General features: G+C 37.3%; 1 protein-coding gene across 8 annotated transcripts in view; it reads left to right on the forward strand.

Moving 5' to 3' along the window:
* SUPT3H (SPT3 homolog, SAGA and STAGA complex component) overlaps positions 1 to 25,250 on the forward strand; it is a 413,877-nt gene that overhangs the window by 311,984 nt on the left and 76,643 nt on the right. For all 8 annotated transcript variants that reach the window (XM_055571284.1, XM_055571285.1, XM_055571286.1 and 5 more), the window contains 2 exons: positions 1,175 to 1,339; positions 10,417 to 10,527. In XM_055571284.1, the coding sequence (XP_055427259.1) occupies positions 1,175 to 1,339; positions 10,417 to 10,527 (276 nt within the window). The remainder of the gene's footprint in view (positions 1 to 1,174; positions 1,340 to 10,416; positions 10,528 to 25,250) is intronic.

Below are 25,250 nucleotides of genomic sequence, written 5' to 3' on the forward strand. Positions count from 1 at the left end.
CTAGCCATATAAAGAACTGAGCTAGTTAAACTTAGGTTTCTCAGATTATCAAGGTTAATATTAATTTGAATTAATTTTCCAGAGTTTTTTTTTCAAACACATGGTTTATATTCTGGAAGTAATGATCTCTAAGAATTACCTTGTTTTTCCTAAGAGCAACTCATGCCACATTAGCTTTATTCCTTCTTCTTTGATGTTTCTAGGCAAGCAGATCAAAGAAATACTCTTGAAAACAGTATCTGAATTTCAGCAAAATGTTTTGCAAAGTTTACCATAATTTTTTAAATAGGTCAGTAGATAGCATAGTTATTACAGGTGATAGGATCGGGAAAATATAGATTTATAATACCATATATGAAAAAGACTTATTTGCCTATAAGTTTCTTATGATGATAAATAATAAATATTGTGATGGTACTGAAAAGGAAACATCACAATATCTTTTGTTTTGTTTCAGTGTCTAGGCACCATCCGAGAGGATGGACATTGACAAAGTAGAGGCCATCTAAAGGAGAATAATAGGGGTGGGAGGAGGACCCTGAAGGCACGTCTCATAATAAGTGGTAGAAGGGACTTAAGGTGCTTGACCTGTAGAAGAGAAGAGGCTGTGAGATAGACAGTCTTCAAATATTTGAAGGACCTCCACCAGGGAGAGAGAACAGACTTGCAGGCATAGTCAAAGAAAGCAGGTAGATATGAGGGATATTCTGAAGGAAGGAAGAAACTAGGTGTTGGAGGAGCTAGAGATAAATCTACAGTGACCCTAAAGCACTGAGTTTTGAGTTATTTCACCTTGAAGTAAAGGCTGGTCACCATGATACAGAGAATGTCTGAAAGGCATCCTGTTTGGGGGGGAAAGTTTAGAACTTCCTTTTGAGTGCTTTTGAAATACTGACAAAACTTTTCAGTAAAAATATCTATCTGACTGAATCAGCAGAAATTTTGGAATCTGTATCTGAGGAATCCTAGTTTTTATCTGAATGATCAGACAGATTAGAAATTAATATATTTAGACCCTTAGGGGCAAGATGATGGCATCATTTCTGTGGACTAGATAATAAATTGGGTTTTTATATTTGTAACTTTCAAATATTACTGAATTAATGAACTATCTAAATAAAATGTTAGTAGAAGTTCTGGTTGCCTAATTTCAGAGCCACATGTCTTTGAACAGGGGTCTTGCATGAAGCCCTATCCAGAGTCTCCTGAGAACACACCTCCTCCTACACCAACAGCCCCATCAGCAGGCTCACAGCACCCGGGGAAGACATCAGGATCCCTAGGGAATGGGAGTGCTGGACAAGACTCAGCTAAGACCAAACAAAGGAAAAGAAAAAAGGTTAATAGAGTTTTCTATTTCTTTTTCCTTCTTTCTTTTTTTTTTTTTTTTGTTGGCAAAGTAATGTCTCTGCTTTTTATTTTATTTTTTTTTAATTTTATTTTATTTTTAAACTTTACAATATTGTATTGGTTTTGCCAAATATTGAAATGAATGTTGGTGGGAATGCAAACTAGTACAGCCATTATGGAGAACAGTGTGGAGACTCCTTAAAAACCTGGAAATAGAACTGCCTTATGACCCAGCAATCCCACTGCTGGGCATACACACTGAGGAAACCAGAATTGAAAGAGACACGTGTACCCCAGTGTTCATCACAGCACTGTTTATAATAGCCAGGACATGGAAGCAACCTAGATGTCCATCAGCAGATGAATGGATAAGAAAGCTGTAGTACATATACACAATGGAGTATTACTCAGCCATTAAAAAGAATACATTTGAATCTTTTTCTTTCTTTTTGGTGCAAAGAAGAGAGATCTTGGGGCTTCCCTGGTAGCTCAGCTGGTAGAGAATCAGCCTGCAATGTAGGACATCCTGGTTCAATTCCTAGATTGAGAAGATCACCTAGAGAAGGGATAGACTACCCACTCCAGTGGAGTGGAGCTTCCTTGGATGGCTCAGATGGTAAAGAATCCACCTGCAATGTGAGTGACTTGAGTTTGATCCCTGGGTCAGGAAATCCCCGAGGGCATGGCAATCCACCCCATTATTCTTGCCTAGAGAATCCCCATGGACAGAGAAGCCTGGCAGGCTACAGTCCATGGGGTCACAAAGAGACAGACGTGACTGAGTGACTAAGCACAGCACAGCACAGGGAGATCTTACTGAGTTCACAGGTATGGAAAATGTGTTCTGTTTTTCTCATTAATCAGATTTTAGAAACAGCCAATTTATAGCAAGATATTGATGTTTTCTAATACTTTATTATAAAAATTTTCAAACATACAAAAAAGTTAAAAGAATTGTAGAGTGAATACCATATATCTATCATCTGATTCTGCAATTAAAATTTTACTATACTTAATATATTTACTATATTTACATTTACTTTATATGTATATCTGATTATTCTTTTATCCATCCACCAGTTCTTTTTTTTTTTTTGATACATTAAAAGGTAAGCAGCAGGCATCAGTATAATTCATGCCAAAACACATAATTTTGTATAATATATACATTATAAAGAAATTTATAATGTATACATTATACTTTTTTAAAAAAGGAAAAGTTTATATACAGTGTACCACTCAATTCTTAAGTATACCGTTTGCTGAATTTTGACAGATATATAAATTCATTGTTTTCTGATACCCTCCCAAGATTACAAAAAACATTACGATCAGTTCCAAAAATTCTTTCACACCTCTTCCAGGCAATCCCATCACCATCCCCAGAAAAGCAAACACAGTTCTCACTTTTTAGTTTTCTCTCTTCTGGAGCCTCATACAAAGAGAATATAATATGTATACTCTTTTGTGTGAAATTTCTTTCACTCAGGGTATTTTTAAAGTTTATGTTTTTAAGTACAAGTGTAATTTATTCTTTATTGATGAGTAAGTTGCTTGTATATCAGTTTACTCATTCTCATTTTGGTAGTTAGGCTATTTTCAATTTGGGGGGTATTATGAATAAACCCGTTATGAACATTATTGTACAAATCTTTATGGGCAAATGCTTTCATTTTTCATAGGTAAATGAAATGAAATTACTAGCTAGAAATGAAATTATTGGATCATAGAGTAGCTATGTGTTCAGTTTTTAAAGAAACTACAAGAACTTTTTCCCAAATGATTATATCATTTTATCCAAAGCTACAGTAATCACAACAGTATGGTACTGGCCCAAAAACAGAAATATAGATCTATCTGGAACAAGATAGAAAGCCCAGAGATAAACCCACGTGCCTATGCTTAACTAATCTATGACAAAGGAGGCAAAAATATATAATACAATGGGGAAAAGACAGTCTCTTCAATAAGTGATGTTAGGGAAACTGGATAACTATGTGTAAAAGCATGAAATTAGAACACTCTCTAACACTATACACAAAAACTCAAACTGGATTAAAGAACTAAATGTAAGACAAGATATATAAAATTCTTAGGGGGAAACACTAGGTAGAACGCTGCCTGATATAAACAAGATCTATTTTAATCTACCTCATAGGGTAATGAAAATCAAAATAAACAAATGGGACCCACTTAAACATAAAAGCTTTTGCACAGTGAAGGAAACCATGAACAAAATGAAAAGACAGCCCACAGGATGGGAGAAAATATTAGAGCCACTGCTTTTAATCACATGTCAGAAGATTTTGTAGCTTTTTTGTGTGTTTGTAATGTTCTATTTTTCTCTGGATGTTTTCCAAATCATATGTTTATTTTTGATTTTCAGCAGTTTGACCATGATATCCATATATATGGTTTTCTTTTGCATTTTTTCTGTTTAGAATCCTCTGAGCCTCTTGAAAATTGAATACTTTTAAATTGAGGGGGGAATTATCAGCTATTATTTCTTAAGATATCTTGCCTGCCTCGTGTTCTCTCTTCTCCCCTTCTGAGATTCCAGGTATATTTTCATTAGTTACTTTGATATTGCTCAACGTGTGCCTGAAGCTCCGTTTAATTTCCTTTTCAATCTTTTCTTTCTGTTCTTCAGGTTGAATAACTTCTGTTGATCTTCCCTTATGTTCCAAACTCTATCTACTGTCAGTTCAGTCTTAACACTCATCCATTAATGTCTTGTTTCTGATATTTTGTTTTACAGTTTTATAATTTCCTTTTGATTTCTTTTTATAGTTTATTGTTTTTTTTTAACTTCTTTTATTTCATAATAGCTGTTTTAAAACTCTCATATGATAAATTAAGTATCTGGATTGTTTTGATCTCCATTGAGCATAAGTCACACTTTCTTGTGTTGTTGCATGTCTAGTAATTTTAAATTATATGCTGGACATTGTGAGTAATATATTGTAGAGATTTCAGGTTCTGTAGTATTCCAATGAGAAGAGTTGGTGTTGGTGGTGTGTTCATATGTATGTTAAGCAGACTGTTGACTCTTCTAGATGGAACTCTGTAAACTCCAAACTCAAATGCCTCTTCAGCAACTAGACGCTCTCTTCCTTTATTTAGTTTTACCTTGGTTTCTTGGATTCAGTCCCACGAAGGAATAGCTTAGAAGTTAGTCAAAGATTTGGGTAAAATGTATACACTGAATATTTGTCTTCCTTTCTTTGATTCTGTCCTTTTTTGGGATTTTCTTTTTCTCTTCACACCTACTGTGGTTGCCCTGAACTCTGAGCTACAGTTCTTCATGCTTCTAAGGTCCCGCGGCCCTGTACTGCCTAGGGCCTACCCTTAGGCTAAAACAGAAAAACAGAAAACCAACCCACAGCCATTTCCTTCTCCTAGATAAAGTACTCGCCCTTTCAGTTTTTGTCCGGGTGAGATCGCTCTGTTGCTTTCAGGTACTTGTTTTTTATAATTTGTCCAAAATGTGCACTTTCCTCCACAAGCTGGCTGGCACAGTAGAAACTACTTGCCACTACTGGTAGTGGACCTGTGCCAGGATATAATCCTACAGCTGATGGTGCGCACATTTAAATTTCATCCTCACATCTGCATTCCCCCTTTTCTCTTCAAAGTGACAGAGCTCAGTGCTTCTTTATTAAGGGAAACTCCGAACAATAAAGAACTTCTGTATTGTAAAGTAGTTCTAAAGAATTTCGGCTACAGGGCTCTCCAACTCATTCAGTAACTAAAACTAGAGTATAAAACATTACTTAAGGACCTCCTCAGTGGATTCGCTTTACAAACTACGTAGAAATTTATAATTAACCTGGTAATTATGCGTATGTAAAATAATTTATTTTTTTTTATTTACTTATTCACATCTTCTACATCCAAGAAACTGAAAGTGTTAGTTGCTCGGTTGTATCCAACTCTTTGCGACCCCATGGACTATAGCCCGCCAGGCTTCTCTGTCCATGGAATTCTCCAGGCAAGAACACTAGAGTGAGTTACCATTTCCTATTCCGTATTCAAGCTCTTGCTATATTTTGATTTTTTACTCACTGGAAACCTCAGCTGTGATGGTACTAAAAGCCAAGGAACTCGATGTATAATCATATCTTAATACTGTCATTTTAATCTTGGGAGTGTCCCTTATCTTCACTGTATCACCTATAATGTGGGGAGTTGGGAAAGTTTAGAATAGATAATGTCTTGTGTTTTTTCCAAATTTTATAATATATGAATCTTTGAATTTGGTGATTCTTTATTATCTTCTTTTCAAATACCTTTTCTAGTTAATTTCTTTAGTTTAAAAAAAGTCACTTCCTACTTACATAGAATGACAGATTACACAACATCTCAGTTAAATTTTCGAATAAGAAAATTAACTGTATTTAACTGTATTATACTATAGCCTTTGGCCAAGGAGTGACCCAACTTCATCTGAAGGGAAATCCTCTATAAACTCGAAGAACTGAGAGAGCTCTGTGTACAAGAGTGAGAAGAAAAAAGGCACTTGCCTGCCCACTCTGATCATACATCAATCCATGTGGTCAGTGAGGGACAGAAATCAGTATTAAGGCTACTAACCTTTCCCTTGCTCTGATTGGAGATACATATTACTCCTCTGTTACACCTCTGTAGAATCTAATGTATCAAGTTTAACAGAAGATGTAGTCCTGAAAAGAGTAAGAGAGTTATCTGAGATTCCAGGTCCTTCTTAAATATTAGATTACCTGGCAAGGGGAAAGCTGAGAAAGGATTAAAAAAAAAGTTGTTTCTTCCCAACAGCTTTTATGTTGGAAAGAAAAGAGTCAGATAAGAGATCCCGGTGCAACCGAAGTTTCAGGGTAACTTCTTGTACTGCAGTTGAGAGTTGAAATTGTTGAATAATTTTATTCAGTTCAAGCCAGCAAGGACAGAAGAGAGACAATGCCCAGATCCAGGAAGTATGGAGAACTCTGTACGATACTTCCACCTCCAGTGTTGAGCAGCAGCTTCTGAATAAAAAGACATAACTAAAAACGAAATGGAAGAATCCAGGAATGGAATATGAATACAGCCGGGGGAAGGGCAGCTGACACATGAAGAAGAACTTTATCAAGCACCTTGTTCTTGGCTTTAGGAAATTAGGAGTTTAGTTCCCACGGAAATTCTGATAAATACACTATAGACAACAAGACTCAGTATTTTGTCAAACATGTGGGTTTCATTTTTGAAAATTTAAAGAATATTCCAAGATGTGGGCTCAAGCAGAATGAGAAAGCTAAATTGGTATATAAATCTAACAGTCTTCATATGTATTTATAACATAATATTTTTATTAGTGTAGCAAATACATAAATTTAATGCTAATCCTTCTGTAACAGTTTTGAAGACTGTTACAAAATTTATGAAGTCACTGCTGAAGTAAAAATTCTAAACTTGATATGAATTTTGAACTTAAACAGATTACTAGTACTTTGGTGAGGGAAGGGATGTTTACAGAAATGAGAAAGTATTTTTTGAGATGAAAACAATACTGCAGACACAACATTTGAGATATAGAGATTTCCTTGCAAAGAACTCAGTGGGCAAATCAAGAGGGTGAAGAAGCGCATGTGGTAACTTATGCTGGTGTTTGCAGTGGCTTAATTATAGCAGATAAACCAGAAACTGGCAAAAGAGAAATTTTAATGACATTTTTCACAAAATTGAATATTCTTATTTTTATATAAGGTAACTTCTTTTTAGCAATGATAACATGATTCAAGCAGGATGGCTTACTTGCTGCCATCTTACAAATAGCGGCCACAAGTGATTTCTAACTTACACTTCCTTCTTCAGTGTTCTGAAATCTATTGGATCTCCATGCCAGAAGTTCTGAGAGATTTTGACCAATATATTCTATACCAAGATCGAACTTATTTGGGAAAGTAAAGGAAGAGTCCCTCTGCAATGGCCATGTAGCAAAGAAATAAATCCACTTTTCAGATAGAAAGGAGCTTTCACAGAGGAAAGCGCTGGAAAACACCTTACCCCCTTAGTCTGCAGGATATTGCCCTCTTAACAAGCTGGAATCAAGATTGCCAGGAGAAATATCAATAACCTCAGATATGCAGATGACACCACCCTTATGGCAGAAAGTGAAGAGGAACTCAAAAGCCTCTTGATGAAAGTGAAAGTGGAGAGTGAAAAAGTTGGCTTAAAGCTCAACATTCAGAAGACGAAGATCATGGCATCCGGTCCCACCACTTCATGGGAAATAGATGGGGATACAGTGGAAACAGTGTCAGACTTAATTTTTGGGGGCTCCAAAATCACTGCACATGGTGATTGCAGCCATGAAATTAAAAGACGCTTACTCCTTGGAAGAAAAGTTATGACCAACCTAGATAGCGTATTGAAAAGCAGAAACATTACTTTGCCGACAAAGGTCCATCTAGTCAAGGCTATGTTTTTTCCAGTAGTCATGTATGGATGTGAGAGTTGGACTGTGAAGAAGGCTGAGCGCCGAAGAATTGATGCTTTTGAGCTGTGGTGTTGGAGAAGACTCTTGAGAGTCCCTTGGACTGCAGGGAGATACAACCAGTCCATTCTGAAGGAGATCAACCCTGGGATTTCTTTGGAAGGAATGATGCTAAAGCTGAAACTCCAGTACTTTGGCCACCTCATGCGAAGAGTTGACTCATTGGAAAAGACTCTGATGCTGGGAGGGATTGGGGGCAGGAGGAGAAGGGGACGACAGAGGATGAGATGGCTGGATGGCATCACTGACTCGATGGACATGAGTCTGAGTGAACTCCGGGAGTTGGTGATGGACTGGGAGGCCTGGTGTGCTGCGATTCATGGGGTCGCAAAGGGTAGGACACGACTGAGCGACTGAACTGAACTGAATGTCCCCATGTTGTATGGGGTTGGCCAAAATGTCTGTTCTCACTTGTCTATAAGATCCTGATCAAACTTTTTGGCCAGCCCAACTCACAAAAGAGTCTTTAGCCTCACCAGGTACTTGATAATTGCATTTATTCTAATATAATCCAACTGAAACAAAGTACTTGGGATAAGAATCAAGAAAGCATTTTTTCTTTTTAAAGAAAAACTATGTGTGCACTTTGATATGAGTGCCAAAGTGAGGGGTTAAGATAATTTAATCCTTGTTATTGTGGGCACAGCAGTTATGTTATTTAGGGTATTGTTGGAATGAAACTGAGAAAGATACTCTAGAGTATATTCCTATTTGGCTTATTTCAAGTCTTGTTAAAAATAATTAAAAATAATCAAGCTCTCGTTTTATATTTTAGTCTTATTTCAGGTTCAGCTTGAATAATTAGCAGATGCTCTTTGTAGGAATGTTTTAATTATTTTACTAGTCATAATAATTTAAAAAAAAACATGCAAAAGGCACAAAAAATATATTTAAAAGGCACAGAAGGATGTACAGTGAAAAATGTTTCTTCTAACCCATATGCTCCAGACACCCATCTGTACTCCAAGAGAAAGAAATTCTGCACTGTTACTAATTTTCAGGGTGTCTTTGCAGAAATAACCTATGCTTAAATGAGCATGTACTGTTCAGCCTTTAAAAAAAAAAAAATAGCTGATAACATGGTTATCCAGTTGTACACCTGGCATTTTCTCAAACAGTGTGTCTTACAGATAGTGCCATAGGAATCTATATGGAGCTGCCTCCTTCATTATGGTGGTTGCTGTGGTTTCTATTGCATTGAATGAATGTATCATAATTGATTTTATGCTTCTCTCCTTGATGAACATTTGCTTCATTAATTCAGATAATATAGCAGTGACTGTCTAGCTATCTGTATTATTTTTTGCCTGTATAATATATATCTGCAGGATAAATCCTTAGAAATAATGAAATTGTTGGATCAAACATGGTTGTATTTTTTCATTTTGATAAGATTTGCCATTTCACTCTCAGTAGAGGTCATGCTAGATATACCTCTATAAGGAATTCTGAGCATGGTACTTCTGCAATGAGAGTGATAAGTAATACATGGGCTACTATTTCTTTCTCTTGATTCTTTAATGTTGATGACTTGGCATCTGGTACCTACTGCACTTTTAAGTAAATTAGCTTATCATTTCAAGAACATGGATGTGCTGTTTTTAATTTAAATAATAACCTACTGCTGTTGATAGCTAACATATGTCAGGCATTGTTCTAAGAGTTTAAACATATCAACTCATTTAATTTTCACAGCAACCCCATAGAGCAGTTAAAATTATTATCCTGTTTACAGATAAGGAAACTAAAATACAGGTATCTTACATGACTTGACAGAACTGGTAACTGAGATGGCTGGGATCTAGACCAAGGTATTTGAGAAGCCAGAGCCTACAACTAAATTACAAACATATAATACCTCTATTTCATTTTTTTTAATCATGTTACATACATTTCTTGAGTTGAGATCCATACTCTTATTGCAAATAATCTTTTTCATTCTTGTGTCTTTGTGTACTTTCAAACTTGTCTTTTACAGATGAGGCAGATTAAAGTAATAGTTTCTGTTTTATTTTGTTTTTGCACAGAGGACACTTAGAAAACTAGGAACCAAGTTGAAATGATCTTCTGTGGCCATCCCCTGTATTATAAATAAATATATAGCAGTTTTACATTTTTTATTTTAAAATTGATGACTCTCAGGATATTTCAGAAATACATCCAACAAGCTCCCAAGACACATTTATAGTAATAAATGTTTAAATGTTTTTTTTAAAAAAATAGCTTCCTGTAGTTCTTTCAGCAAGCTCACATGACACTTTTCAACCGCTCACAACCGGCTCTATTCTCCTGTACCTTGACGTGCAGGCCTAGGTGAAATATTGGGGGCATAAAAATTGCATTTGGTTGGTCTGCTTGGAAGGGGTCATGTAAAAGTCATCTTTGATTTGCTAATGGAATTTTTTGTTGTTCTTAGATGTAGTATATGGCAGCACTGATGTGCATCCTAAGGGAAAACCCGTCCATTTTATAAAAGTTTATTTTCATATTTTATACACTGTAGTTGTGTTGTGTGTTTTTGATTTAGTAACAATTTATGTGTTTTTCTGTCGCAGAGCACTGCGGCCTGTGGTGTTGAGGCTCACAGCGATGCCATCCAGCCCAGCCACATCAGAGAGGCCATCCGACGCTACGGCCACAAGATTGGCCCCCTTTCCCCATTCACAGTACGTAATAACAGAGTTATAAAAAGTTATATTTATAATCTGAAAGAATTTTGATTTTCAAGTGGTCAAATGAAGCAGCAGTGGAATTGTTGAAAGCAATTTGTGGTAGCTGTAATTTTGTTGTATAAAAGTGGCATAATTCTCTTGGGAAATAAGAGTTAGTCATTTTTGTCTCTTTTTGGAAGAACAGTTTTTTTCTCTACAAAATATTATTTTCTTTCAATTACAAATTATGCTTTTTTTTCCTTGGGGCTTATATTTTCTATTTTTCAAAGCTTAGGTTTATAAAACTTTTTTTGTCAAATTATATGTATCCAAATATTGCTAGAAGCACTTTATATTTTAAAATTGGTTAGATTGGCAATACCACTTCTATCAGATGTTCTGCTCCTAAACATACTTTGAGTTGGAAGAAGAAGAAATGATTTCTCTACTGGCTTTGAAGTAGGCTGAAAGGCAGACAGTCTTCCACATCTTCAAATGGTTTTAAAGCTTATAATCAAGGTTTGTTTTTTTTTTTTTTAATGGAGAATTAAAGACTTTATATTTCAACAGCCTAAAGAAAGAGTGTGTGTATGTGTGTTAATTAAATGCTCATCTTATGGCTCTTTTAAGAAAAATCTTTATTCATGTTAATATAACTTTCTCCAAGTCCTTCTCTGTTTATAAGGGATTGGTTTGATTTTCAGAAATCTAGGTTTGATTTATGACTAAAGCACAGTATAATTCACCATTTGTTTCATTTTTTCGTATTCACATCTACTTTAACATACTAAAGCAGAATATGTATGTGTAACATTACACATACGTACGTACATAGCATATGTTTTTTCCTGAGTGGATTTTGCTATTATCTGTTGATAGAAGTCATAATTTCTTCTAAATTATCTAATCATCTTTTTTCTTGTGTTTCAGTTAAAGAGAATGCTTTCTTAGCATTCTTTGTTTTCATTGGTTATTGTTAATCATATGCATTATCAATATGACCACGAGAATGTGTCAGAGCTTCTTTGTCTCTAGAAGCTTTCTATAATGGTGACAATTATTTTCACTTCTGGCTAATGTATTAAATTTGTCATATATATGATTCATCATATTTATATTAATCATATGTTACTGATTAAGCAGTGTATCCTTTTGCATGAGTGTTTTTAGGTTATTACAACTGAAAGAATGAAGTCTGTATCTCTTGTTTTATTTTTCTCCTACATGACAAGTGAGACTATTTTATGTGATAAGCCAAAAGGAAGATGAGATTTAGAGAAATATGAGTTGATGGGAAGAGTTTAAAAACCAACTGAAATTGAAAGAACCAATTTATAACAAAGGATTAAAATTTTCAGATCCATAGATAAGAGCCAAATAATGACTTATAGTCTGAGGCAGTGGAATAGAGAGAGAAGAAAAAGGCAGAGTTGATAATAATCTAGAACTAATTAAAGGGTAGCAAAGAGAGACAGGGGTTTTGAGAAATAACCTAAAATGGTTACTAAAAGTAATCGGTAAAATTACATAAAGGAAAATGTATCTACTGAAAATGTATCTACTATAAGGGGAAATCTCCTAATCACAAGGTCTGTGATGTTTCTTCACACGGAAGTGGTGGTGGTGGTAAGCTCATTAATTCTTCAAGTTTTTTGTTTTTAAAAACACTGGTCAGATCACCTGAGAACCATCTTGGCTGATGACACTGTGTGTCTGTGTATACTTATATATTCATTCCTCCGTGTCTAACCTGATAGTCATGTATTGTTGCTTTTATAATCCAAGATTGTAGTATATGGCAGGAAATATACTTGAAATATTCAGTGTGTGTGTGTGTGTGTGTGTGTGTATTCAGATATAGTTTAAGATGATTTTTGTCTAATAAACATATAACCAATATGGTTTTTTAAACTAATAATTCAATTTAAAAATGCTTAGTGTAAATAGATCTGGAAAATAGAACAAATAAGCCACGATCTTGAAGGCCCGCTTAGCCACTGCCAGAGCAGATGAACAGCGTCAACAGCAGATGGGAAAGAAGGCCAGCAAGAGTCTTCTTCACGCCTCAGGCCTTGAATGGTCTACTCCATTACCCGGGACTGTAAGGATCTGCCTAAGGATCTGCCCGGCCCACAGGGCTGTAGACGCCCACTCCATTGTCTGTCATGAGTAGTAGGATTAGGCAGTATTACGTATTACAATACAGAAATCTGCCTTTTAAAGTTAAATTTCTCTTTAAAGTAGAATAGATTTGCAGACTACATATGCTAACAGTATGAGCACCGATCCTGGTTCCCTCGTACCTTCACTGTTAAGAGGAGATGCTCCTGATGCTGGGAGGATGCTGATGCTAAGTTCCCTGATGTCCACTCCCTGAGGTGATATATGACGCTGCTCTAGGGACACTTTCCTTCCTGGGCTTTGGGCTGTGGCTCCTAAAAGGAGAGGAGGCATGTGGGCTGCGTCTCTAGCAACCTTAGACTGGACCTAAATTACGCAGAAAGGCTTAGCTAACTTACCTCCAGTATGAAATTTCCTTTGTAAACTAAAATCGCCATTAGCAGCTAGTTTATATTTATGAAACATAGAGATTCTGTCTTTGCAGCATGTCATTCTGAACATAAAGTGCTTGTCTAATGGTGTATATAAATGAGATATCTCATTTAGATTACCCATAACTTGACTGATACATAGTTTATTCCTAAAACTATGAGACTAATTTGGAGAATTAAAATGACAACCAGTAGGTTACTTGGAAACTGAATTCCAGCGTCAACCAGTAAAGCCAAAAAAATTTTGCTTTTGATGTGGCATCATTCTGTCTTCTACTGTATGACTTGTGAAATGATTGTACAAATTTACACCATTATAGATTTCAGGAATGCAGTTCATTATATGAAGAATTGAAAGTGAATTCTTCCCCTTGGAATAATAAGTTGAAATGGTAGAAGAAAGGCATGATTAAAGCCATGGAAGGTGGAGGGGAGAAAGGAGTACAAGCAGCGCTTTGCACTGAGTAGCTGCTGTGTTGGAGAGGGAGGGGACAGTGTGACGGAAACAACAGTTTCCTGCCATTCATACAAGGCTGTGGAGACACTTAGAAACCTCCAATCCCCACTCAGCCAATTAGAACTATATTGCCTTTGGCATATTGGTTTTACTCGGTGACTTCTTTCTTTTCAGTGTTTTCATTTATTCTCAATCCTTTGCAGAAGATCAGAAGAGAGTATCGTACCTAGAAGTTAAAAGATTAACTGAGATTAAGCTGAGGTTAATTTAAGTTAGATTTTTTTTTTTTTGCAACTTTTCCCATGGCTGTATACCTGATCTTCTGTGGTGGAGACTTAGCTTCTGTATCTATCTTAAATACTAAAGAACATTTAAAAAGACTAGTTTACCTTTTTTTAACTATTGATTTTTCCTAAATAATTCTGAAAATCACTTCAGAGCCTGTGACTTGTAGTCATTACAGTACTTAGCAAACTGGGGTATCCTGAGACATTTTGATGCTTGTCATCTTATCCTTTTATGCATTGTAGTTGGCATTATTTAAAGTTATATTGCATGGTGATTGACCTTAGAACCAAATGACCAAGATTAAGATCCCTGCTCTGCACCTACTAGCAAAGTAGCCTTAAGGAAGTTCCTTAACCTCTCTATGAATCAGTTACCTCATCTATAAAATGGGCATAATAATAGAACATACTTCATGATAGAATCTAAGGGGTACTGTGAACTTGACAAGTGATGAGCTCTTAATGTAGTTCATTAATAATAGTGGAAGTAATAGTAGTGGAAGTAGCAGTAATAGCTGGAGTGTGTTTTCCAAAAAAAATCAGGTAAAAATACAAATGGAATAAAGTAGAAACCATTTCCCCCACCACCAAACACACAGATACACACACACAGAATCCTCACTTTGTAATCCTAGAAAAAACTAAAATTTGAATTATAATGTGACTTCTTTACAGACTTATAGTTTATACCATTAAGATGTAAATACTACTTAAAGATTATTGTCCCTGAGAATAAATTAATATTCATTTTCACTTTTTAAGTTGATTGTGGTTGAAGAGGAACTAAAAAGCCTCTTGATGAAAGTGAAAGAGGAGAGTGAAAAAATTGGCTTAAAGCTCAACATTCAGAAAACGAAGATCATGGCATCTGGTCCCATCACTTCATGGGAAATAGATGGGGAAACAGTGGAAACAGTGTCAGACTTTATTTTGGGGGGCTCCAAAATCACGGCAGATGGTGACTGCAGCTATGAAATTAAAAGATGCTTACTCCTTGGAAGGAAAGTTATGACCAACCTAGATAGCATATTAAAAAGTAGAGAGATTACTTTGCCAACAAAGGTCCATCTAGTCAGGGCTATGGTTTTTCCAATGGTCATGTATGGATGTGAGAGTTGGACTGTGAAGAAAGCTGAGTACCGAAGAATTGATGCTTTTGAACTGTGGTGTTGGAGAAGACTCTTGCGAGTCCCTTGGACTGCAAGGAGATCCAACCAGTCCATTCTAAAGGAGATCAATCCTGGGTGTTCTTTGGAAGAAATGATGCTAAAGCTGAAACTCCAGTACTTTGGCCACCTCATGTGAAGAGTTGACTCATTGGAAAAGACTCTGATGCTGGGAGGGATTGGGGGCAGGAGGAAAAGGGGACAACAGAGGATGAGATGGCTGGATGGCATCACTGACTCAATGGACGTGAGTTTGAGTGAACTCCGGGAGTTGGTGATGGGCAGGGAGGCCTGGCGTGCTGTGATTCATGGGGTCGCAAAGAGTCAGACACGACTGAGCGACTGAACTGAACTGAAGAACATTAATGGATTTTTTTTTTTTACCACCACTGTCATATTAAAAAACAAGGTCTCAGCAACTGAGTGTACATAGTTTCCACTTGATTTTTGCTTACTATTTAGGTTTTGCTTACTAGCTCCTGTGAAACAGAAATCTATGGAACAAATGGCACAGCCTCAGATTTATAAAGCTTCATCAAATTCAGTTTATATGAATTTATATATTTGTGTAAGTTATTGTAAAAAGGTTTTCAGAGGCTGTTGTATATATCAAAGTTGGTATAATTTTTAAGCATAAATTATTACTAGTCTCATTTTTCTCAGTTCTTAAAATTTCATTTTACCAATTATGAAAATAATGCTAGTATGTTAGAAAATTAAAATATAAAAAAGTAAAGGATAAAATAAAACTTATATTAAGAAACTTTTAGGGCCTTAAAAAAACAGTATAGCAAAAGCTTTAAATGAGTTTTTCTATCCGACAATTAATTGGTACTTAATTGTTTTAATTGAATTTAATTGTGTAACAGAAGAGTATTTGCTTGCAGCCTAAAGATTCAAATGCTTTTGGTAATGGTTTGTTTTCAAAAAAAAAAAATCATAGAATATTCTTGTTCAGGTCAAAGGACAAGAAAGCATTTTAAAATGTTGTGAATGAAGTAGATTTTACAATTAGAGCATTCTGTTTTTTTCTGTTGAAGAAAACACCTGAAAAGAATAACAGCGGACTGTGTTATCTGTCACGAAAAAGATGGTCAGACATGTGTTTTCTCTAGATCCTGGCTGTGTACAAGCAGTGGGTGGTGCCCTTGGTTGCCTCCTCTGAAGCGCAGTCCCGTGCTCAGTGAGAAGTGCTGGAAATGGCTGACAGAAAACCGGGTCTGTAATTTTGAAAGCCAGAGAAAGCAAACTATGTACACCAAGGGGATGACATAATCCCATGTGTAATGCCTAAATATATTAGTTTCTCCTGAATGATATTCACAGTGGAAAACTATCTCACCCTCCTGAACTTACATGTTACCAGGTGGCTCTCCACTGAAGCAGAATGGTAAAACTAAAATTTCTCATTTAAGCATGGTCATTTATCTGAATGGTACCTAAGTGTGTCCCTAGAAGTGAGCGGCTTCAAAACCCACTTGGCTGTCTTAAATTGTGAGACATCTGGCTGAGCATTTTAAAACTGGCTAAGACTTGAGAAGGGCTCCCCAGGTGGCTCAGTGGTAAAGAACCTGCCAGCCAATGCAGGAGATGAGGGTTCAGTCCCTGGATCGGGAAGATGCTCCGGAGAAGTCATTGGCAAACCCACTCCATTGTTCTTGCCTGAGAAAGCCCATGGACAGAGGAGCCTGGCGGGCTATAGTCCATGGAGTCACAGAAGAGTCAGAGATGACTTAGTGAATGAACAGCAACAAAGACTTGAGAAAGTTGTTTGATTCCATCTCAGAGAAGCTTTGCCTTGTACCCAGTGGCACCTTGTAAGTGAATGACCCGGCGGGCTCTGGAATCCAGCCTCTCGACTCTAGGCTGACTACTCTTCCCTGTGGCCATTTACTTTGATGTGTTATGTCTATTAGGGATGCTGGAGACGCTCTCATATCATTGGTTCTTCAGAAATATTCACAATAGACAAATAAGAGTCAAAAATAAGAAATTTCCTTTAAGAATTCCTCGTGTTAAACTTTTAAAAACAGAAGTGGCATAGCATATTGCTTTGACTATTTTGATCTAGAATTTCACATTCATGAATAATTCTTATGTCTTGAGCACATAAAATTTGTCTGCATCTTATGTGTTCAACCTGGAAAATAAAATGTTATAAAATGTTAATTTTTAAATGTAAATACCAAGTAGAAATTGTGGATGAATTCATAAATATTTTTAAGAATATTTTTTAACTGGAAGTAAAAATTTCTCAGTGTATTTTTTGTAAGTACTAAATCTATCATTTAGGTTGGAGCCAAGAACCTTTTCATAGGTATGGGCCACTGGTTCTCAGAAAACAAATTTGATGTGTGGCATATTTATTATCATATGGGGCTTCCCAGGTGGCACTAGTGGTAAAGAAAGAACCTGCCTGTTAACGCAGAAGAAGCAGGTTCCATCCCTGGGTTGGAAAGATCCCCTGGAGGAGGAAATGGCAACCCACTCCAGTCTTCTTGCCTGGAAAATTCCATGGACAGAGGAGCCTGGAGGGCTACAGTCCATGGGGTCACAAAGAGTTGGACATGACTGAGCATCTGAGCGCACACACACATATTTATCATATAAGAATAACCTAAAATTGAGCATTGTTTAGAAAAGGGGTAAAATTTTTAATTTAGTTCTTAATTTTCAAATAAGGTGGGGCAGAAATGTTAATTACAAGATTTATTATGTCAAATTATGTGAAATAATGGTTTCTTTAGGTCATAAGCAGTTGAATATTAGAAATCTAATGATTCAGCTAACACAGTAGTCACTTGAGGGTCACTTCGGGAGAGAACGTTTGAAATGTAGTAAAAATACCTGAAGACTTCTTGAGAGAGAGTCATTAGAGTCAGAAAAGTATTAGTTGATTAGTAACATACAGTATTTGTATAGGAACTTTTCATTTACTTTGTGTTATTCTTACAACACAGCAAGATGAGTGTTGTTTTCCCCACTTTATAGGTAAGAAAATTGATATTTAGAGAAAAATCAGGAAACCAGCTTAAGATTACATCATGACAAGAGCTAAATAGAAATACTCTGTGGCTCACAGGGACCACAGGCTTCAATGAATCCTCACTAATCTTCCTCATTAACTCCCTCTTGGTAGATTGGCCTCTATTCTTAACTGTTTAAGTGGTCTTGTTGTGAAAATGTGAAATAGCATTTCCTAAACTACATTGCATAGAAGACAAGTGTTCCAAGAAGAATTAAAAGATGCTCCATAAGAGAAGGGTTTCTTTATCAAATATTCCAGAAATCTGATTGTTATATGTAGAAGATCCACTCTGAAAATCTCATTCAATAGGAATAGAGAAGATGTTTCAAAATCAAAGTTATGTTGTAACATTATGTTCATCACAGTATCTACTTTATTTCCACATTTTATTTTATTTAAGCATTAAGAAATTTCAATTCACAAATATAACAGTTTTTAATAATGATCAACACAAACCTGTAATAGTCTTGCCTCAAAAAAGAAATACTAAGAAATTTTTGCTCAAAAATTGTTTCACTAACAGTATCTAATAAGTGCTGACATTTTTAAACTGATTATGTTTAAAGGGAATCAATATATGGATTTCTTATTCAAGCATAACTCTTCATGGTTTTCTGGAAATATTTTTAAGGTGTCTTAAAACTCTATAAGCTATTTAAAGTGAAAGTGAAAGTCACTCAGTTGTGTCTGACTCTTTGCAACCCCATAGACTATACAATCCATGGAATTCTCTAGTCCAGAATACTGGAGTGGGACACCTTTCTCTTCTCCAGGAGTTCAAAGTTTCAGGGTCGGATTTGTTTGGCTTTACCTCTTGAAGCCAGGTTTGGTGAATTCATTACCGATACTTTTTCTACTTTTGTAAGCACAACGTCTTATTCTATATTGCTAAGTAGAGTTGGCATAATCATGTTATGTATTTACTTAATGTTTCTTAATCATCAGACAGAATTCAGGGAGACGGGACAAGAGATCTTATGTCATCTGAGCATTCTGCAGTAACAACTTACATTGGGACAGCCCATGAATTTGTCTACAAAGAGTTACCCAGTTTCATTTTGAAAAATTCTGGTGTTATTAACAGCTGGTTTGTCTCTTCAGTAAACAGGGACATTTTGGTTTGTTTCTGCCTTAATATCAGCAGTAATAACCTCACACTTAGTTCAGCATGAGCCGTATACACCCAAAGGTGACATACTGCCTTGCAGTTTTACTTAGAGTGTTCATTTGGACTCTTTAAATGTCAAAACAAGCAAGAACCTGAAAGGCCAGAATTCCAAGACATAACTTCCTAAACAACAAAATACTTACAAGAAGTTCAAATATAAAACACAAGATGACAGAACCCTTATTTTGAGTAGCACAAAAAATTGTAAATGGGCATCCACATCAGACATCTAAGAGGCCCCTAGAAATCCTGCAGAGAATCCTAGAATTTTCAGGAAAATAATTTGAAAAAGAGACAGTCAGAGTCCTCTAGTGGGGGTCATGGATTTGAAGTAGTTTAAGAAGTTAACTATCTCTATTCATTGTAAAAAGCAGGCTGTATGGTGGAGAATAGAGGAAGAATTTAAACATGAGTGCACGGAAGAAGCAGTAATTGACAACTGAGAAGCTTTTTGAGCAGAATATTCTAAAAGGACCACATCTTGAGATTTGAATGTGTTATTGTACTTCCTAGGTTTTTGCAATCTTCTGAGAGAATGGAGAGAGAATAGAAAAATATTTTGAGTGACTCCCAACAGGAAATTATTTTTTCTTTTAAAAATTCACAGGATTCTTTCAACTCATAAATTCATGAAAGCAGCAAAAATGTTAGTTGGGAGGAACCAAACTAAGCTGAGATATTTCTGAGCTTAAAAAGTATGGCCTAAAAATGGCAAGAAATTTTCCTTTTAAGTCTATAAATAAGATTGTAAACATTGAGTTAGACATAAACTCAATATATTAAATTGCCAAGGTTCACCTAGCAAAAATATCATTTAAATTTTTCAGTTAATATTTTATATCTAAAGTAGTTGAATATTAGAGAAGAACACATTAGTTTTATTGGGATAGATTCTTTATTAACCATTGCCAGAAACATCTAATAGTCATAGCGTGTTTGATTTAAGTAAAACATTCGTGTACTGTTTTATTGATAGTGTGACAAAAATTCCCTCCAGACAACCATGATGAGAGCCTGTTGAAGTGGAGATGATTTACTTTTTGATGATTTCTTAAATAGGGTTACATACTTTAGTCACCCAAATACAATCATTGAACTGTCACTTAATTTACTGATGTTGTTGCAGAGTTAATTCCTACAACATAATAAGTGGATTGTTTTAGTGGATAATTTACACCTTCCAAAAATGAAACTGATACCTGGGTCTTATTGTGCCCAACATATATTTAAGACTGTATGCAAGGTAGGAAAAAAAAATGCAGGAAAAAAATAATTATGCCTTGTTTTCCTGACTGGTGTTTTAATTATGATTTGATTTAAGCCAAATCCCCCAGGCTGTGTATGCACAGATCAAATATTCCACTCCCACACACCGCCTCTGCATGACCCCAAGCTGTGAGAAGAGAAAATTCATAGCCCATATGTCAGTCAGATGTTAATTCTTGCCCTGGCACCTGGAGAGGCTCTCCCACCTGACTGGAGTGCGTTTGCAGTTCTGGGCATATACCCAAGATATGGAGTAGGCTCTCCAGATCTGGAAGTATTTTGGCTGATGAGTTGGCAGAGGGCACGAGGGCAGAGCCCAGGGTCAGGTTCTGAATTTGCCTAGGTGCATTCAGGGTGACAGTTGGGCAACTGTGCCCCTGCTGGAGAGACCAGGGGAGGAGTATCTGAGTTGCCTCTCTGGCTTCAGAAGTTCACAGGCCGGACTGCAGGTTCCTGTCAATTCCAATTCAAACACTTGTGCAGATTTTATAGTTTCCAGGAGAGAAGTTAAGGACTGTTCTTCTGGCCCTGATTTAATTCTGCATTCCTGATCTATCCTGAACCACCCATTCCCATATGCTGGACTAATTAGGTTAAGAGCCTAATAAGTAAATAAGTTGTAGTTGACAAGCATTCCTCCTTGAAGCAAGCTTTTGGTGTTTAACGCAAAGACAGGGGGTGTGGAGAAGAGGAGAAAAAAGAAGGGAGGGGAGAGGAGGAAGAAGCAGTCCCGAGCTCCACACTGAGCTTTTCTCTGAAGCCACTGTCTAAAGATGACGGTATTAGGAATTGATTCTCACGTGAGTGAATGAACCTCGCTTCCGGTTTTGGTGAGAGCGGCATCTTGCACCCACACAACCAGATCACGAGTGGTTAAAGGCAAAATGAATAAGGAGGCAGGACAGGACTGCACTGTTCCAAGTCAGTCTGCCATCTGCCAGTGCTAGAAGAACAACTCGAAGTATATGCCTTCCTGATAGCATGAGGTACCCTTCACATGCAAAGGACAGCACTTGCTTTCTTAGTTTGGTTTAGATGGTAGCAGTTCATCTGATAGAATCCTTATTGGTACGATTGAACTAGACATGATTTAGAAGTGGAAGTGCTGCTGGATAACATCCCCACATGGCCTGAGATCCTTACAGCTCTGGTATCTCCATTTAATAGTTCAGTAAAAGTTGCTAAACGTGTATTAAAAATCTGTTGAAAGGGGGCTATACTGTGTGGAGATGAGTAGCTGGATGTTCCATACAGTGAAGGAGATGCTCAGCTGCGCGTGTAAGCCGTGCCCTGTGGTTGGTGTTGCGGGGGTGGGGGCAAGGGGGAGGAACACACAGAAGAGGCCACTGGCTGCCTGAGGAAGTCAGGGAAGCTTCATTGAGCCACTAACATTTAAACTGAGTTTATGAGACGGCAGTAAAGGAAATGAGTGAGAACTGTGAAAAGACAGCTCGGGCAGAAAGAAGAGCAGGAATAAAATGAGGGAAAATAAAATGTAGGAAGGCAGAATGGCTGTTTGGACCAGGGTAAGGGTGTTCTTTGGAAGGAATGATGCTAAAGCTGAAACTCCAGTACTTTGGCCACCTCATGCAAAGAGTTGACTCGTTGGAAAAGACTCTGATGCTGGGAGGGATTGGGGGCAGGAGGAGAAGGGGACGACAGAGGATGAGTTGGCTGGATGGCATCACCGACTCGATGGACGTGAGTTGGAGTAAACTCCAGGAAGTGGTGATGGACAGGGAGGCCTGGTGTGCTGTGATTCATGGGGTTGCAAAGAGTCGGACACGACTGAGCAACTGAACTGAACTGAACTGAAGGGACTGAGTCTGGAGTGCACTGAGCAGGCGAAGCGTCGAAGATCGGCTGATGACAGTTTGAGAGGGATTTTGAATCCCAGGCCAGTTTATATGGACTTCATCACTCAGGCCAGCGGTTATCTAATCATGCTTTACAGAAACCCCAGATTATTTTACAGGTCTTCTGCAGAATAATAAAACGTTTTCCCTAAATAGTACAGATCAGCTTTTCTCTGTCATATATATTGAGTTTTCAGGAAGATTTTATTTGGAAAATTTGTTTGTAAACAACAGGTATGGTTAGCAGGAAGCAATTTTAGAGTTTTTGAGCAAGGCATTCATACGAACAAACATGAATTCTGGAAAAAAAAAAAAGCAACCCAGCTAATGGGGTGGAGGAGGGATTGGGGTTAGGAGATGTAATTGGCCAAGAGACTGATCAAGTGGCCACCGCAGTATTACAGGCCAGAAGACAGAACAGCCTCTGCCGAGGCAGTGACATTGAGAGCAGAGAAGATGGGACTCTATTCAAGAGACATTTGCCATAAAGAACAAGTAGAACAAGATCCTGAATGAAAGAATGATAGATGACAAGTTTGTGATTTAGGTCAGTGCATAAAGCAGATAATTAGAAATAGTCTCAAGAATAAACTCTCTACCCAAATGCTTACAGAAGATTTGCATTAGCTTCAAGATTCAATAAGAAAACTAGTTTCAAGGGGTTTTCCTTGGGGGAAGGAGGGACAGCTCAATGCATGGCTCACCTGAACCTTTAAAAAAAAAACACAGGCATTCTAACTTTCTGTTTGAACTTCTGGGAGTGTTTAGATATATAACCAGAAAGTCCCATGTATTATTATGCAGTTTGGGTGAACAAATTGACTTTCTAAGCCATTAATGAATTTGGTCATGCATTCCTGAAAGATGACTATAATCTGGCCAGATTTTGGAAATGTTTTCATCATTAAAGCCATGCCCCCAGTAGCTTTGCGCTGGTACAAATAACCAGAGCATCTTTTTTCTAAACGTTGATTAGTGGCGTTCATCTCTGTGTGAACCTGTTATCTCCATCACCTCCCCCAAAATAAAGTCTCAGGGAAGTAATGGGAGCAACGCTGACTCGGACATCAGATTTTGGAGGATGAAGGAATGATGTACCGTTAGCCTTTTTACCTTTTTTGAACAGAAATCCAGTCTTAGCGATGATAGCGATGCTTCTCAGTGGAGACGCACTATGCTCAGTTCATCCTCACCCTACACTCCCTGCTCACCAACACGACCATCTGTAAGAAGCTCAGTCTCAGACTTTCTGCCCTTCCCCGCTACGAGTCCCTCCTTCAGCTTTATGAAAGAAAACATTGCTTTCTGTGAAAGGTTTTTGTACACCCGCATCTGGAAGTGTTTATTTCAGTGGCATGTAAGCTATCTGTGGATTTAGTTAGCACCAGACCCCCTTTTGTATACTCCTGCCTTAAAAATTTTATAAATGATCATATTGAATTGGTGCCAGCGTGCACATGGTTTGGCTGATTGCTGCATATATCCTTTACCTGCCAGTCACCTTTGATTTATGTTCCTTCTGCTAAGCTTTTACTTTCCAAAAATGGTGCCACTGAACTGTCCTCTAAATCATCTTATTGGTTCAATTACTCCAAGACGAGCTGATATGTTTTGGGTTGCCTACAGACAGATGAATTTATATCTTTTTGCCCTTACCCACTTCTAGTAAAGCCACTTAGAGAGGAGGGTGTTATGTCATCGATCTCTTTATTCCAGATGAATACCATCTGAAACACTGTGCCAAGACCAAAGTGACAAAGAGGTGTTCTTCAGCATCCCCTTCTGCCCAGAGACCTTCTTGTACACATAAGCCTGTGTCTTGAACTGAACCTGGCATGGGGACTTTTCATGGCTCAGAAAAGGGGAAATAAAGTCTCTCAAACAATAAGTAAACTTCATCAGAAAGATCGAGACTTTGTAGGCTCTACAAAGCTTTACTAACTTGTGAGTTTTATGGTGTTTTCTGGAGAAAAGCAGGTGGCTTGGCAGTTATTTTAGATATTGGCTATTTGTGGTAATGGTTTTGAGGGGTTTCATATTTCTAAAGAGAGATCCTAAAAAGCTAGTTATTAAAAGGGTTTGACAAAGTGATGCATCATTTTAAACTAATTTTCTAGGAGTTCACTGGTCACTGAATATGCCATTTAACTTGATCTTGCAGGTTACCAGCTCTCTCCATGGGGGTAATCTTAATACTTTAGAGGGTAATCTTAATCACTTAATATTTAATAACTGGGAAGGTTAGTATGCTGACAGCGTAAAGCAATACTGATAGAATTTTTTTTTTTACGGTACTTTAATAAAACTTTGTATTTTGAAATTATAAAACCTGGATGGCAACAGACGCCACGAGCCCTCCACCCAGCCTCCCTACACACTCACAGCAGAAATACGGGAGACACAGATATTTCAGTTACCCCTAAAAATACAAAATGCGGTACAAACCGCTGGGCTCTTTAGGGGCTCATTCCCCCAAAGCATGACGCTGAGTGACCTCTGCTGATCCAGAAAGTGCTGTTTGCCCTTCTTTTATTTGCAGTGCCCTGGCTAAAACAATTCCAAACAACTTTAGGAAGCACAGGACGCAGGGCTGCCGTGGGTCCTGGCCCTGCAGAGGCGCTGGTGCTGGCGGGAAGCAGACGCTACTGATAGAATTTTAAAATAGCTTTTAGATATGCAAATATCTAACTTAAAAAAACTTTGCAAAGAATGACTTTTTTCTGTTCTATATGGTGATAGGGGAGTATTTTTAAATTTCACGATTATACTTGAAATGGCATGGAAGCATTTCAGATGCTTGGATTACACGGATCTCAGTGTCATAGCTCACAAAGTGTTGGAAGCAAAGGATCGAGCTTCTAGGCAGCTTTACTTGTGGTCCCTGCAAGCCTGGAGGAGTTTATTCCAAAACACTCAAGAGGCTTCATTTATCCTCCTGAGAGTTTATGTGGCACTCCC

The sequence above is a fragment of the Bubalus kerabau genome, chromosome 3, assembly GCF_029407905.1.
Source record: "Bubalus kerabau isolate K-KA32 ecotype Philippines breed swamp buffalo chromosome 3, PCC_UOA_SB_1v2, whole genome shotgun sequence".
In the NCBI taxonomy this organism is placed as follows: Eukaryota; Metazoa; Chordata; class Mammalia; order Artiodactyla; family Bovidae; genus Bubalus; species Bubalus kerabau.